General features: G+C 42.4%; 2 protein-coding genes across 2 annotated transcripts in view; one reads left to right on the top strand and one right to left on the bottom strand.

Moving 5' to 3' along the window:
- Positions 1 to 414: 414 nt before the first annotated feature.
- Positions 415 to 12,142, bottom strand: LOC147335058 (palmitoyltransferase ZDHHC3). Its single transcript, XM_086275648.1, has 9 exons — positions 11,979 to 12,142; positions 10,824 to 10,912; positions 10,255 to 10,328; positions 7,326 to 7,438; positions 7,148 to 7,209; positions 6,783 to 6,903; positions 6,631 to 6,703; positions 6,042 to 6,216; positions 415 to 5,958 (listed from the first exon to the last, which is right to left on the bottom strand). The coding sequence occupies exons 1-9, from the start codon at positions 12,101 to 12,103 to the stop codon at positions 5,867 to 5,869; spliced, it is 924 nt and encodes a 307-aa protein (XP_086131774.1). The 5' UTR covers positions 12,104 to 12,142; the 3' UTR covers positions 415 to 5,866.
- Positions 12,143 to 15,482: 3,340 nt separating this feature from the next.
- Positions 15,483 to 16,664, top strand: part of LOC147335057 (serine/threonine-protein kinase 26-like) — a 52,726-nt gene continuing 51,544 nt past the window's right edge. Inside the window, exon 1 of the mRNA XM_086275638.1 lies at positions 15,483 to 15,766. Within this exon, the coding sequence (XP_086131764.1) occupies positions 15,746 to 15,766 (21 nt within the window). The 5' untranslated portion in view covers positions 15,483 to 15,745. The remainder of the gene's footprint in view (positions 15,767 to 16,664) is intronic.

Here is a 16,664-nt window from a genome sequence, read left to right as displayed (position 1 = left end):
CTCATAAGTTGAAAGTTATCACACACAAATGGAGACCATGTGCAAAAGCGGTGAACGTACTCAGGAGTGACTGAGTAGGTTCAGTTATGGATGAAATATTCATGTTTCAAAGCTTAGCGTCAGACTTGTTTTCTGTGATCACAGCTCCGAAAAAAAATGCCAATTGCCAAAACAATGTGCTGCCACAAGATGACACTACTGAGAGGCAGCATGTCTCAGACCGGTGCACCTGCAGCGCCCACTTGTGAGACAGCAAAAGCAAAAACGTAAAAAGACTCATGTTTCATGTCTGATAATGTTCAGAATATTTAGAAATTCCTGCCTTTGTTGTTGTTACCGCTGTTGGATGTACATGTAATGCTAAAATAAAGTAAAACCACACAAACCACCGTGAAAAACCAAAAGGAGCCAAAGTAGTTTAAAAGACATCAGTTTAATTCCAGGTGAACGATCCAGAGCAGCATATCAAAAGAAATGATACACAGGTCACGGTTTCAAGGTTGTAACATGACATAAATAAAACATCAGTGAGCTGTAAACTTGTTCATCATGAAGCTGCATGATATTAAACTCTGTTTTTTGGGCTCTGAAACTTTTTTTTTTTTTTTTTAGCCAACCAACAACCCAATCTGAAAACACATCTTCCCAGATCTCAAAATACTGTTTTTCAAAGTTTTTTGGATTTGGTTCAAATAAACAAAAAATTACAAAAAAATTTCTGATTTAGCGCTTGTGTTTGACTGGCGGCCAGCTATTAATTTCAGGCCCTCTTTGTGTGTGCGCACATTCCTTCTCGCTGTCTAGTAAACCAGCACCGAGATGCGCCTGTTTTGTTTTAGCTAGCAACATCTATGCTGGATTTTAACAGAATCAGTTATGAGGAGGCGACTGCCCCGACATGGATCAACAAAAACAAGCGCTGATGATACAAACACACACCTGGACAAAAACATTTACAGTTTAAAATGTTTTTTTGTGGGGGGGTTTTTAGGTGTTGGACAAATTTGAGGTACAGCTGGTTTCGTTTGTGAGTGATTATATTAGACTCTTTGTTCAGCCCTGAATAAACCCTCAATTAGACCAAAAATAATTTTAAGGAGAGAATAATTAAAACATCAAACCTTGTGTACCTCTGGACTTCTCTGACGTTCACAAGATCAAAAACATTTCAAACCTCGTTTTGCTTCAAACTGATCAAAAACAAAAAAAGACTGCAGGAACTGTCCCTTCATGAGAATTGCACATCATTGATAGAAAATATGAACTTTCCTATTTACAGCTAGCAGAGACCCGACCTGGGCGGACTGAGTGTTTCTGTCTGTCATGAGAGAAGTTACGAGAAACTTTCAGGAAACCTTTCCAACATCCTCTGCAGTCACTATAAAAGTTCAAAATCCTACAGAAATAAGGCAGCGTACAGCTCGAAGAACGTGCTTTCACACTGTGAACAACATGCAGCTAAACTTAAGATCCAATGTGCAACATAATTCTAAATAAATTAGAATGAGACGAACAGTAAAAGCCTCATTTACACCTATGATTTTTCTCTTTAAAAGGTCCAAAAGCCTTGGAGAACTGTCCCAAGCATTTGTAGCCTTTACACGGTCCACATGTTGCATTTACCTGGCAGTAAGGCCCGCCTCACAGCTGAGCAACACAAGATTCTACTTTCTTTGACAGTTTGGAGGAAAATGATGACCTTAAAGGCAAAATTTAAACTAACATCTGAAAGTTAGAAAATACTGAATCTTTAATAGTATCAATGTTCCAGAAGCCTTGTATTTTTCCTCGTGTGGGGGGATCTTTGTGAGAATCACCCAACTGTGCAAGTGTTTAAGAATAATTTCCTGGTGTGCACTTAAGCTACCAGTTTATTAGCTTATCTTTCCGTAAAGCTTTGAAACACCTGACCCCATAAGTCTACGGAGTTCTTAATAAACCTATGCTGGTTGTTAAGCCTTAATTATACTTTCTGCAGCCAGTCCGCGGGTATTTAAGTGACATAAATTTTCTTCGTCAGACAGTGAGTGCCAGGGTCTATCCAGACATCTGCCGACCTGCATGTTTCTTCTGACTTAACGGACTCATCTGCTGAGACATTACATTAAAATATAGCAACTCTGCCATCATGTCTCCATCTGTCCATGTCCGAGTATAATCAGGACTTAAACCAGCTAGCCACCCAGTTACACTGAAAGTGGCCAGAGACTGGTTCAGACTGAGCCAGTGCAATGCCACAGTGGCCTCCAGTCTACCTCAAATTAATTCCCATTTAAAGATGAGCTTCTCTCTGGAAATATTGTTATAGCAGACTTAACTTGTAACAAAAATGCTGGTGTTTCTTTTGGAAAATCTTACTATGTTAGTTAGCCCTGGCCCTGAAAGGATGCTTGAATTCAACATTTTGACAAGTTTATTGCAATCAATTTCTGTCATGTTGTTGCAGTGTAGGTACAATTAGCCTAATTTCTCAACTTGCACAGTCAAATAATGTTTTCTTTAGCATAGCCAAGTAATTTTTCTAGCTAAGTCTAAAAAAAAAAAAAGAAAAAGAAAAAACCCCTTGTGATCGTCCAATATTGTGTGACTCCAAAGAAGATACCTGCAGGCTAGACAAAAGTGGCAGTAGTAGCACTTGACGTAGAGCTCCACCTTTGGCCTTCAAGCCACTTTCATTGGTTGACACCACACATCACTATGCTGATTTTGGATAAGCTAATTTCTAGGTCCAATGCTAAGCTAAGCTAAGCTAAGCTAAGCTAAGCGGCCACTAGTCCCAGATCTACATATTTTTTCAGATATGTGGGATGTCCACATTAACAACAACAACAAAAAAACAAAAAAATGTAGCAGTACATGTGTGCTTCAACATTTTTTTGACTCATTCTTACTGTAAAAATATTTAGTATAATTTCAAGTGTAACGTTTAAAGGTCAAAATAAACTATGCATTTCTGCACCAGCAGCCCCACGTTGTTCACAATGTGAATGCAGAACTAGAAGTCTTTCTACAGCTGTTTCATAACATCTCTCTAATCTTTAATATTTTGCCTTTAAATTGTTAATAAATATCCAAAAGCATGTTAAAATATAAAAAAGGCAGATTAAGTCATGTAACTTCATCTCTCAGCTGGAAAGTTTTGATCGAAACCTCTGAGGGCTGCAGCGAGTACTCTGAGAAAATGGACAATTCGCAGAATATTGTTCAGCCCAGGTTGGACAAGGAAATGAAAAAATATATACAAACATACATAAAACACACAGAGGGTGGAGCTGCCTTCATGTCTGACCTCTGACTCTTTCCAATACAAAGCCACCAGTTTACTTTATAAAATGTATCACATGATCACCATCATTCATTTGAGACTGTTTCCTGTGTTAAAAATACAATGTGCTGATAAATCGCCCGACTCTGGTCATATATACTTTCAAATATATCCAAGTAACAGGTCAGCAGTGAAAGGCAGCCCCACCCCTCACATAAAAACACACACTTGTTAGAGTTAATTCCACAGAATAGTTAGAAACCATAACTAAGTTAAGAGTCGTCCCTTCACTGAGATAACGCAGAATACTCACTGGTGAACTCTGAGTTTGTGTTTCACTGTCAAACAGATTTCAGTGTAGTAAATCCTTTCCCCCCCAAAAGCAGCTTCTTTTTTATACCTTCAATTGCACCAAACTATATATGTGTGTGCATGTGTGCGTAATAATAGTGTAAGAAATCTGCAAATGTAACAAAGTTTAGTAGCACGTCAAACAGAAGAATGAGTAAAAAAACAAAAACCCTAAAACAAGAATTCAACATTCCCACACACGCTTGTCATCCTGGACATGACTGCACAGGAAGCTAATGCATTTATGTTTCAGAATAAAACAAATGAATGTTATAAATATAGAAACCATTTAAGATTGGTTGAGCACGAGAATAAAAATAGATAATTAATTGCCCTCCACGTAAACACGTTAATAAACTATGTGACTAAAAGTTAGAGGGCTTATTCATTCCCAATAGAGCCCCACCATCAAAACGTACAAATATCCCTGTGGATAAACTTTCTGGTTGAACACCAGCGTAGATTGAAGAAGCCTAAGTACTTATGGCCACAAAGCATACCATGGTAAACAGTAGTTGCATAAACAAAATTTAAAGCTTGACATGTTTTGCACCACAAGGCTTCACCAGTGTGGACGGAAAACAAACAGAAAACACACAAAACACACAGAACCTAACGAATTCAGTATCAGTGCATCCCGAATAATTAAAGCTCGACTGTACATAAAAACTCAAATAGTCTCTCTATCGTGCTGCAGTGTATGATTAAGAAACACTGAGATGAACCAGGAAGCTGAACTGACCTATTTTAGAAACTTCCTGTGGAGGCTGATGAAAGCTTGAGTGGTAAAACAATCACCAGCATAAATACTGGTTGAATAAAGCAGTAAAGCACTGGGATTTGACCGATATCTGACTGTTAGTGGACATCAGCTGGTCACAGTAGCTGAAACGTCACAGGCATTTTAATTAAAGAGTAACTCAAAGGACGGTTTTCCTCTTCTTACACTCACGGGATTAAAGAACGGCTCCATACCCATATTTGGAGGAAGTTTCGGACAGGTGAGGTTACACGCTCTCTGTACAAATGATACGTTTCGCACATACACAAATGCACAGAGTGACCAGGGGCAGCCAATGAGAAGAAAGCTGTCTTAAAGTGGGAGGAGCTTTATTTAATATAAATAAGGCTTATTTTTAATTTTAAATCATGCAAAGCTGGTCGTGTAGTTTCACGTGTAGTTTATTGTATTACACTGTTTATTGTATTACACTGTAGTTTTTAATTTTATTGTTATTGTTAAGCACTTTGTGCAGCATCGGCTGTTGGAAATGTGCTATATAAATAAATCTGACCTTGACCTTGACCTGCTCACTGGGGTCATGTGATTGTTGGGATTTTGTCTGTATTACTGGAGGGTCTTTACGTTACAAGCCTCTTGAGCTGACTGTTGCTGTGATTTGGCGCTACGCAAATAAAACTGAATTGAACTGAATAGAAAAGTAATTTCCATGAATAAAAATCTGGAGGTTTAACTAAATTTTAAGCATCGTGCCATAAAGAGAGCTGTCTCACAAGTATGACGCCAAGCTCAGTTTCATAACTCAGCTATATGAAATCTATTGTTAAAGGCAGAGCTGATGGTGATCAGCGTTTGAACTGAACATGAAAGACAGGCATCGACTCACCCTCACAACACGAGGAATCACAAGGTCAAGTTCTTCGCCTGTCAGGATTTAAACCCTGGTCAGGTGACTTGTACCCGTTTTTGAGTTACTCTTTAAAGAACATTGAAGCGACTGCGCATCTCGTTTTCCCCCCTCCCACAGCTTTGGACGCACTTGATGTGCATGTTGCATTTACGTCTCTTTAGCAGCGCCTGTCGTTGGGTTTAGTGGACATTATATTTAGACCTTTTTAATTCAACCCTGTTTAGTGTGAAACTGTCTAAAAGCCACACCAGTCAAATCCCAGAGTCCACACAGGAGTAGCTCTTTCCTATAACTGCACATCAGGACACATCGGGGGGCGGTCAGTGCTCTTTCCTCGTGCCAGGAAAGATGAGAAATAGGTTTTCATGAACATTGTGTTTAGGTCCTGGAGGAGAGTCATACTTGGTGCATTATTCATTCTTCATTCATTCATTCACACCTCGGCCTTCATCCCTTTTACTCTCACCCCCTCAGTTCCAGAGATAAGACATCATAAATATGCAAAAAATTCATTCACGCGCTCACACAAGCACACAAAAACCTCCCTCGCCTTCCCTTTTTCTTCTCTCTCCTCTCCGTCCCCTCTTGTGCCCACGAGTCAGACGTCGTAGTCAGGCAGGGCGGAGTAGGTGATGCCTCCGACTGACGGAGGGCTGGAGTGGAGCGGGAGAAGCCAGCAAAAGACCGACCCTGCAAAGACGGAAAGAGAGATGAAACAGTGCTTTATGTATTTGGAGCGCCGGCGAGACGTAGGTGTCAAAAGATCAGCGCACCTCTCCCAAAGACCTCCCGCAACAGGGCCAGCTTCGGCTTGCGGGTGTGTGAAGGGTGGTGAGGCAGCTGTGAGGAGGGGGTGGAGGATGAAGAGGACGAAGAAGCCCTGTCTTTAATCATCAGCCTGTTTCTCATCTGCTCGATGGGAGTCTCGTCTGTGATTATGGAGACCAGCTGAGAGAAGACAAACCACAAACGAGGGCACATGATTTTTTTCCTTTTGTTTCTTTAAGGAGCTTCAACGTTACTGGCAGAAAACAGACAGTCGTCTTCTTAATTTCACATGTTTGACCTGCGCTACCCACCGGTCAAACATGCGATATAGTAACGTTTCTTTAACACCGTTTAGGGTTTTTAAATGACAGCAGTGTTTTACTCTACTAATCCAAAGATCTACATAATAGGAATGCAATCTGTATGTGTAGGGCTTTTATTGTGAAAGACAAAGACAGGAAGAAGCTGTGTACTGCATGAGGGACGACTTAAAACATGCCTGCATCACCTCTGACTGACGGCATGTTTTCATTAGACTGATCTCTAATACTTAAAAGTGTGTGTGTGTGTGTGTGTGTGTGTGTGTGTGTGTACCTGATCGTAGAAGATGACCATGACAAACACACCAAACAGCACCGACTCCACGAGGAGGATGATGTAATGCGCCCTGAGACAAAGAGAAGGAAACTGTCACAAGCCTGACGCTTCACCCTGAAAACCAGCCGTCACAGGTCGCTCTGTCTCACACTATCAGGTGTTTGCTGGGCGTCTCCTCGCTTTCCTTCTCTGCGTCACCGCCTCGCTCGTTCCTTATTCTCCACACCCACGCCGACACCACCAGCACCATGGAGTACAGGCTGGCCATACCTGCGCACAGACATCACGTCACAAATCACAGCCTGAGAATCTCTACCTTCACTTTTCAGACTGAGGTGAAAGCAGCAGCAGCAGCTCACCACATTCCCAGAGCGGACCTTTGTCTGTGTTTTTGTGAACACCTCCAGCGTGTGAAAACTTTACACGCTGGAGGTGTTCACAAACTTTACACAAAACTTTTGTGTGTTTTCTAAAAAGTCATCATTTCGACAGGCAGTGTGAATTGTGTGCTCACCAGTGTAGAAGAGAAACTGGATGAAATACTTCTGGTTTAGCTCCCCGACACAATTATTGATCCTAAAAATGACACACGCACATCAGAAAAGCACAGATGAGAAGATGCTGGAGGTGTAAAAACAGAGCGTAAAGGTGGGGGGTGGCAGGCCGATGGACAGACGAGGGCGTGTTCTCACCAGGGACAGTGGTGGTCCATGCGGCGTATGCACCTCTGGCAGACGCGGCAGTGATGCGCTCTGGGGGGTCTGTAGGTTTCGCAGCGACTGCACACCGTCCAGCCCTCGCAGCCCTGAACACAGCAGCGCAGCAGTTCATGTGTTAAAACCTCAAACACTCCCAAGTGCAGGCTGAGGGTGAGGATGAGCAGCTGCACGTGCACCAATCATTTCTGCTTTAAAGTTTAAAAAAATAAAAAATAAAAATCATACAATATGATCCAAACTTATAGGCACGCATTCAGGGTTTCCTTTTTTGGCAGGAACACACTTTACAGACAGCTGTAAGCTCGTAAGCGCATAATAACACGCTGTGAAGCAGACACGAGTGCAGCTGCTGGGACGTGAATGAAGGCGCGGTGAGATAAACACGGTGCAAACCTGGTAAAATTACAGCTCAGAGTACAGCTGCCATCCACCGACACTCCCTCTCTGTCATTAGCGTTCGGCTTGTTTTTGCTTATTTTCAAGCCACAAACATCACTGCTGAGTTCAGGGTGGGAACAAAAGTAGGAATTTGGAGCTCTTCCAGTGTTTGTTCTTTTAGCGTCAGTCTTGCTCTCATACAAGTTTTTATAATCTGTGGGATTAAAAACAACAGCTATCATTCTGGTTCTGCTCTTAGCTGTAAAGAATATATTTTTAAAGCTGCCCAGTCTTACTTCCCACATATAAAAATCAGCACTTTCCCCCCTCAAACCTGCAGAAATCCATCCACACGTTTCAGTTCTCCCTCCCTCTCTCACCTCCAGGTCATTAAAAATGCAGACGGCGCGGCGTCACATCACCCCGACTCGAAAGGTTTCACTGATACTGAGAGGTGAACTGCTGTCAGCCTGCAGCAAACTACGCTACAGATTAGTGACGGATCTTTTCAGTCAGTTTGGTGTAGGTGAACTCGATGGATGGAAACGCAGTCATTGGTCCAAATAGGCCAGCAGCCGGCCAATTAGGTTACCCAAGACTAGGGCTGTGCGATATGACCAAAATCTCATATCCCGATATAAGAATTCTATCGTCCGATATCGATATAAATCACAAAAATGTAACATTTTCTGCAAACTCTGTGAATCTCGGGCAGCTCGACTTGCAGGAAGTGTTTCCAGCTGCGCGTCATGTAGCTGGAGTCGAGTGTTTTAACCGATGTATGAAACTACACATTTTTAGACATAAGTTGTAACGGCCGCCGTTTTCTTTGTGAGTATTTATTACACAGCGTGCTGCGGGGAAAAGCCTGTTCTAACGTTTGAGTCTAAGGTTTATTTTTTAGCACCTGTCGGCTCTTTTTTGCTTCTCATCCGTAAATAATCTGCTCTTTCACGTGATTCAGTTTATTTTGAAAAGTCTCAACAGGATCTTCAGCTTTATTGTGAAAGGTGTATGTGGAACATAAACAAGCGGACACGCGATGGTTTTACCGTAGTTGTTGCTAACGACAACGCATAAAAACAGGCGCTTGTCCGTTCGTAGTGTGGTTATATTAAATATAAGAGAAAGAGAGAACTTTAGGAAATGAATATAACCACTACAGTGACCATCAAAACCATGAAACAATATTGCCGTAAACAGTTTATTTTGCGACACCACGAAACAAACGATAGCGTAAAATGAAACGATAGACGTTTTTATATCGTCATCCGATATATATCGTTATATCGAACAGCCCTACCCAAGACCCTACTGTTTTTACCATCATCCTCAGCTGGCATGAACTGACACTCAGCTGTGCCGCATGTGTCTGAATTTTTATTTGACATCATCACTACAGCGACACCGGCCACACGTTTATGTTTCGTAGCGTGCGCGACGAGACGAGGCCGAGCCCGACCGACAGTGAGAGCGGTGTGGTAGCCAGCAATTTAGATTTAGTACCAAAATAAAAGAGCCGCTTCAACCAAACACAAACTGGTGTGGAAAGAATTTAATAAACACCTGTCGAGTACAACCAGGCTACCAAAGAGGTGATGCTAGCAACTGGAGACGTATGACCTGAAAGACCTGACCATGTGACCTGGAGCGCTTGTTAGCTGTGCTCCATACAACAGGAAGCTCAAGCTGCTGCTTCTTTTAGGAGTGATCACAATGGATCATCTCCATCTCACTATCACACCAACCCCTACATGTCCTCCTGGCTGGCAGCTCCATCCTCACCATCCTTTGTCTAATATATCCACTCTCCCTCCTCTGCACACGTCCGCACCATCTCAGCTCGACCTGAGCCGTCCCTCTGACGGACTCGTTTCTAATCCTGTTCATTCTGCTCACTCCCACTGAAAATCTCAGAATGACAAGAAGAGCTGACGGTGCTTTGAAATGACGGGTGTAGTTACGCAGGGGTAAAGCAGGGCTCTGAGCAGCTGGTTAAGCAAGCCCAAGCCAACAAACTTACCAGGTCGTGCTGTCATCAGTGACAGCAGCTCATCAAAGGAAGGATGAACATGCCTTTTATTTAACTGCACTTAGAAATACTGTTGTCTAGCAGGCTTCAATAAAACACTGTCCGGTATTTCCTCTACATCGTCAGAAATATCAGATTTCCCCGCTTGCAGTATCGTGATATCATTTTCAGGCTGAACTTGTTTTTCAACCTGCCGGCTCTGTGATCTCAGCCTCCGCTCATGTGAGAATCACATTCTTCTCCCGAGCGAGTGGGCGTCATCTGTGCCGCCTCCTTCCTGCTCTGTCCTGGCGGCTTTCTCCCCTAAACCACACGGAGGATTTTTCCAGCAGTCCGAACGCGTCTGATGCTGTCGTTACGCTCTCAGTGCTACCCGTGACCGAGGAAAACTGCGGAAAACGTCCCCAAACCGATTCTCCTGAAACTTAATTTGTGTAAGTGTGCGCGTCTCATCAGGAGGATCACAAAGATTTCTGTGTTCTTGCGACTCACCCGCTCGTTCATCCGAGACGACTGAGAGCGGAGGTCCGAGAAGTCGATGGCCGTGTCAGGAAGAGGCACCATGCCTAAACACACAGACACAAAAGACATTTGTTTGGATGTTTCCACCCAGAACCCACAGCGTGTGCGTTTTCTTTTTCTTTAGAAAGATGGACTAGCAGTGAGAAACTCGTGCTACGTGTTTGTGAGCTGAATAGTGAAAGAAATTATGATGAAGAGCTGAAAAACTTTCAGAGAGGAAAGTTAGCGGTTTATAAAAAGTTATCTGCCTTACCCTGAAACAAAGGGAGACTGCTACCAGCCCTGAATGAACTATCAGTACGTTAAAAAGCGACACAGTTTCAGTTATTGTGCCAATGTACTACTTATAGGGTTGGGGAACCCTGCAGTGAGATGAGACTGAAGAAGTCATTCGGATGAGTGACCAAATGTTTGTCCCACTGAAAACGCTACGTCCAGATGAACAGAATCAACTTTTGGGGGTATAAAAGACAGACTTTAACTTTATGAGAGATAAATATGACACACAGGGCGTGTGTGTGTGTGTGTGTCTTACTGACCAGGATCTGAGAAAACAGCTTTAGAGTGGCAGGCTAGCAGCAGCAGCAGAATCAGGTTGAACACTGACCCGTGGAGAGTACACCACACACTGTCAGAGACAGAAGAGACATGCGATTATTACACTTCATCATTTAATCTTCTTAATAGAATTCAATTTTATTTAGATAACGCCAAATACCAACAGCAGTCACCTCTGGGTGCTTATGTTTAAGGTAAAGACCCTACAGCAGTACAATGACAGAAGTAAAGCAAGTTATTAGAGCTTTAGGGAGTCCACGGTACATTTCAATTCAATTCAATAAAACTTTATTGAATTGAAGGTTGACCCCGAGGAAAATTGGGTAAATATCCTGTAAATGTTCATGATCACAAAAGACAAAGAAAAGCCGATTTATTTATTTATTTTTGCATTAAACTACAACTTAACTGAGCATAAGTTTCTCTGAAGGGGCTGGATGACTGCTCTGTAACTTTGACAACTTTACAATTTTAATAAAATACGTTTTACTCCTTTGCTTTCTAAATAGTCCTGGTTACATCCAATATCATACAAAACTGCACAGAATAAGCAAAAAGCACTACATTTGACTGAAAATAAGAGTACATACAAACATTTTGTGACGCTAACATTTAAAATATTTGGGTGGAAATTGAGGAAGTGCGCGCTTCTCAGCTCAGGAAAGTCTGAATTTGGCATGAAGACTTGGTTAACGCAGTTTTGAATTTAGGACGAATTAAAGAGCAACTCTCGTTGATTTAGATGAAGCTGCGATTCTGGTTTTAAAGAGGATTTTTGTTCTCAGACACGCAGAGCAACTTTAAATCACCCAAAATTTTGAACGACAGCTGGACTCGTCGGCTCCGGAGTAGGCTAATGAAACGCCTCAGCTACGAAAACAAACCGAAAGCCACCTGTGATGGAGCGCGAGCCCGGTTACAAAACCAAAGACGTGAATGGGAACGCGATTAAAGCCACATTACAGTGAGAACAAACGAGATTTGATTCAGTTTCACTGCGCCGAGGGTGAAATCGTGAAGATACCGTTACTGTTGATCTGTTTGCTGTCAAATGAATGAAGGCACAGCAAAGAGGCGGACGACATATTGAGGGATTTTAAGGGGTTTAAAAAGGCGTGGAAATGCAAAACACCCACCTGTCCGAGTACGCGGGGATGAGCACGTACTGTATGACCACATAGTCCGCATAAAACACGCTGAAATAAGTTAAAATCAGGCAGATAACGCCGCAGGGATCTCGCCTACAGCGAAGAACCGCCATCTTCTCCCGGGCTCCACCCCCGTCCCCCGCTTCCGGGTGACGTCAGATGGAAACTTGAAGCTGCCTTCCAGGACCGTCGAGAAAAGGCGATTCATGTTTAAAGGGCCAGTTCATCTTTTTTTTCTTCAAAAGAGATTAAAGAATATTTGACTCAACAAATAAATCTTCACCTCTGATCTGCCGTGTTTCTTTTTTATTGATACCCTTAAGCAGATTTGTTTTTCAGATCACAGAGCTGCCAGTCAATCTAGTAGACGGGGAGTAAGCTGTGGTCACCATGGAATGGACGTGGTGAACAGTAATACTATGGTAGGCTGTGGTACTCAGCTGGTATAGTGGGGTTCAAAGACTGGATACATGTTTTCATCTTGTTTATGTCAAACTGTGACCATACCATTGGAATGTTTCAGCAGACACTGACATGCAAAAACACCAGACAATATTTGTCCAACCTTCTATGGTCCAGTTTTGATGAGCTCATGTAAATTGTAGCCTCAAGTTCCTTTTCTTTGCTGAAAGGAGCAGCATAAAAGACCGGTGAGGTCTTCTGCTGCTGCCAGGTTTGAAGTCAGCCAGAGACGCTCTTCTGATTTGACTTGAACTTCAGTGGGTTGTCGCGTTGAGCACAGTTGCCCAATTCTGTCGGGTTGCTCCCATGTGATTGGCTGAATAGATTTTGTCTTTAGCAATCAGTTACAATCTTAGAAACATTGTCTCTAACTAGACACTTAATCTGGATGGCATTACCTTGGCCTCCAGTAACACAGTAAGGAATTTTTAAGCATGCTAAACCAATATATTTCTTCTATTTCAATATAATGCTTTCTTGCATTTGGACAGTTTCTCTAAAATTAGAAACATCCTGTCTTTAGCCGTGTCCAAGTTCATAGGCTGCATCCTCCTGAGGACCTGGCCTTCACAGTCTATGTGGACCAGGTCCTTCGAAGGCTGGAAGTGAGTGGCTGTGAAATTGGACCGTCTAGTCTTCAGATTTGCATCACCGGCTGTTTCAGTGGAGTTTAATAAACTCAGCCGTCTGCTCCTTGCTATCTAAAATATAACAGGATATTGGTGTAACTTCTCAATCATGTCACACTGCTGTTTAATCAGTTTTCCGTTTGACATTTATTTAGCTATAATCTCAGCCAAACCAATTTACTCACAAACAAATAAAACACGTGGCAGCACGGTGGCATGGTGGTTAGCACTGTTGCCGCACAGCAAGAAGGTCCTGAGTTCAATTCCACCATCAGGCCGGGGTCTTTCTGTGTGGAGTTTGCATGTTCTCCCCGTGTCTGCGTGGGTTCCCTCCGGGTACTCCGGCTTCCTCCCACCGTCCAAAGACATGCAGTTTGTGGGGATAGGTTAATTGGATAATCCAAATTGCCACTAGGTGTGAATGTGAGTATGAATGGTTGTCTGTCCTTGTGTGTTAGCCCTGCGACAGACTGGCGATCTGTCCAGGGTGTACCCCGCCTCTCGCCCTATGACAGCTAGCTCCAGCACCCCCCGCGACCCTGAAAAGGATAAGCGGTAGCGAATGGATGGATGGATGGACAAATAAAACATTGAAAAAGCCAAACAATAAAATTTTTAGGTTATCTAAGTGAATATATTATATTATATTATGTTTAACCTGAGTAGCGAAAGACCGCGGGGGACTGAAAACAATGTGCCAGGAGTTTGATGTTCTTGCCGGCTCTAGTGAGCCTTGATCCCCCGGCTAGCTATCAAGCTGGTGGGTAACAGACGTCTCCGAAAAAAGTTAGAGCACTTTTGCAAATATTGATGTCTTAATAAATCGAGCAGATATTTGAAGTTTACACACCTACATTCTCGCCTGAAAATATGTTAAAAGTTTATTTTGTGACCCAGAAAGAGGAATAAGAGTAATATTAAAACTAAGTAGTTTCTGCCATTGTTGGAAAGTGGAATTGGCTGGGCTGCGCTATGAATTCTGGGATATGGTGGGCCATGAAGGATACACCCGACCCATCCTTCAAATCTGGGGAAAAGGAGGATGCGTTTGTCTGCTGCATTTGGAGGAGTCTACGAATTGGGACAGCCGTCGACGCGTTGCTGTGACGTAATCGACCTACAAATGCAGCCTCAGGAGGATGCAGGCTATGAATTTAGACGCCCACTTAGAATGATGCTGAAAATCTAGTTCATGCATTTATCACTTCTAGGCTGTACTACTACAATTCAGTATTATCAGGTTGTCCTAAAAACTAAAATGCTGCAGCAAGAGTACTGACAGGGACTAGAAAAGAGAGAGCATATTTCTCCCATACTGGCTTCCCATTGTTGGCTTCCTGTTAAATCCAGAATTGAATTCAAAATCCTGCTCCTCACATACAAGGTCTGAATAATCAGGCCCCATCTTATCCTAATCCATATCACCCCATTAGAACACTGAACTCTCAGCCTGCAACCTTACTTGTTGTTCCTAGAGTATTTAAAAATAGAATGGAAGAGAGAGCCTTCAGTTTTCAGGCCCCTTTACTGTGGAACCAGCTTCCAGTTTGGATTCAGGAGACAGACACTATCTCTACTTTTAAGATTAGGCTTCAAACTTTCCAAGCCTGGCCAGCTCAGTTGGAAGAGCATGAGCCTCTTAATCTCAGAGTTGTCGATTGGAGCCCCATGTTGGGCACTCCTGTTGCATATTTGTCCTTAGGGATTATTACATTATTTTAATAAATACTACATAGTTTTATATAGTATAAAAGGATTTTAATAACCCATATAGTTAGGGTTGGATCAGGTGATCCTGAATCCTCCCTTAGTTACTCTGCATTAGATCTAGGTTACTGTGAGATTCCCACGATGCACAGTTTCTTCTTCAGTCGCCTTTTTTCACACACTGTGTATTTAAATATTAGTTGTTATTAATCTCTAGCTCTCTTCCACACTATGCCTTTGTCCTGTCTTCCTTCCCTTAACCCTTAACCAGCTGTGTCAGATGGCCACCCCTCCCTGAGTCTGGCTCTGGTGGAGGTTTCTTCCTGTTCAAAGTTTTTCATTCCCACTGTTTCCAAGCATCTGCACATAGTGGGTCATCTGATAGTTGGAACTTCTTCTTAAACCCTTCAGTATAAAGCCCTCGAGGTGCCTCCTGTTATAAATTGGTGCTATATAAATAAAATTGAATTGACCTGAACCGATGTATCTAATGAAGTGGCCGGTAAGTGTAGGCAGCTGTTGATTCGAAGCAGTTTTGGACTTGCACCTGAAGGCAGCATGAACCACAGATAGGAACAGTTATGAACAGCAGGTGGCAGTAGAAGTGTGTGCGAAGCTGACATTCACACACCGTCGCTCCTCCCTTGAAGGAGGCAGAAAGCTGCGCGTCATCCTCTCCGTGCACTTCTTCTTCTGTGCTCACTTTGTCACTGTGTGTTTGTAGTTTGTTCACTTCAGCCGCCTGCAAGTTAAACCGCCGTTCCTCTCGGATACAGTTCCTCCACTTCGAAGTCAAACCTCTTTACTTATTTTTCTTTCGAGAAGTTTATTTCCTTGTGAAGAAGCTCGACGAGGATTAAAAAAATATATATAGTAGAAGGCAGTAGTCAAAGAAGGAGGAGAATAAAAAGTGACAAACCTGGAGGAGGAACAGGGCGTTCATACTTCGAAGTAACCATGGAAGTTCCTGGTATGCAGGTAAGGAGAAAGGTGGACGTGCTGCTGCTGCTCTTCTCTGGGTTTTCAATCGTCCTCATGAGAAAACTGAAGCGGGTCTTTATGAGAAGTGGAGGGGAGATTGTGCAACTGCTGCTGCATGTTTCTTTCTTTTGTAAGAGTGATTACCTGTTGTGTATATGAGCCATAGGAACATACTAACATACAGCGCTGTGTATTCAAATAAACAGACGTAGGTCTCCACATCCAGTTAAACAAACATCAGGGAAAAGTGACTCGTCAGATCTTCTCTAGCTGTGGAAAATGAGTTTATGGTCAAAATCTCACATGGTGTCTAATTGTGTATTTATACCTGTTTATTCGACCTTTGATGTGCATGTGCTGACTCATAAAGTGATGTAGCTTCCCCAGATTGTGGCTCTGCGCTGTGAAATGAAGCTACACTTGTGTAAAATGTAGCTTTGGTTCCTTAAATTGAGCTGGCTTTTATTTTATGGTGTCTAAATCCCTTAAGTTTTGGCATTATATTTACATAGTTGCTCAATACCTTGCTCTATCAACCTTTGTGTGTTTACATCTGTAATAAGTGTAATTCCAATACCTCTATACCAGCTTATATCATAACTTTGGTGCTCAAAGTTTAGTTTACAGGGCCTTTTCTCTTGATGTGACCTATAGTGTGGATTTAATGACCCATAAAGTTATTTAGCTTATTGAAATTGTGAGGTTGTGGTATTTTATATCGTTTAAAGTGTACTCATAATGGAACTCTGGGGCCATAAATTGAGTTTCCTTTTTATTTTGTGCTTTTTAAATCACTTTAAAGTTGGGTGTTTTACTCAAATAATTGCTTAATAATGTGACTTAACTTCTCCAAGTCGACTTGATAATAACCTTGCGTTATTATCATCTATAATAA

This window comes from Aulonocara sp. 'chitande type north' Nkhata Bay, linkage group LG3, assembly GCF_057382095.1.
Source record: "Aulonocara sp. 'chitande type north' Nkhata Bay isolate Kocher_YH1m ecotype deep benthic linkage group LG3, A_spYH_male_GT1.1, whole genome shotgun sequence".
Taxonomy (NCBI): Eukaryota; Metazoa; Chordata; class Actinopteri; order Cichliformes; family Cichlidae; genus Aulonocara; species Aulonocara sp. 'chitande type north' Nkhata Bay.
Note: the sequence above shows the minus strand (reverse complement) of the source record. Positions and strands in the feature narration are given on the sequence as shown.

Coding starts and splice junctions, on each gene's coding strand:
- LOC147335058 (XM_086275648.1), bottom strand. CDS start 12,103: ATGGCGGTTCTTCGCTGTAGGCGAGATCCCTGCGGCGTTATCTGCCTG. Junction 10,329..10,823: donor AGCTGTTTTCTCAGATCCTG/GTCAGTAAGACA, acceptor CTGTGTGTTTAG/GCATGGTGCCTCTTCCTGAC. Junction 7,210..7,325: donor ATGGACCACCACTGTCCCTG/GTGAGAACACGC, acceptor TGTCATTTTTAG/GATCAATAATTGTGTCGGGG.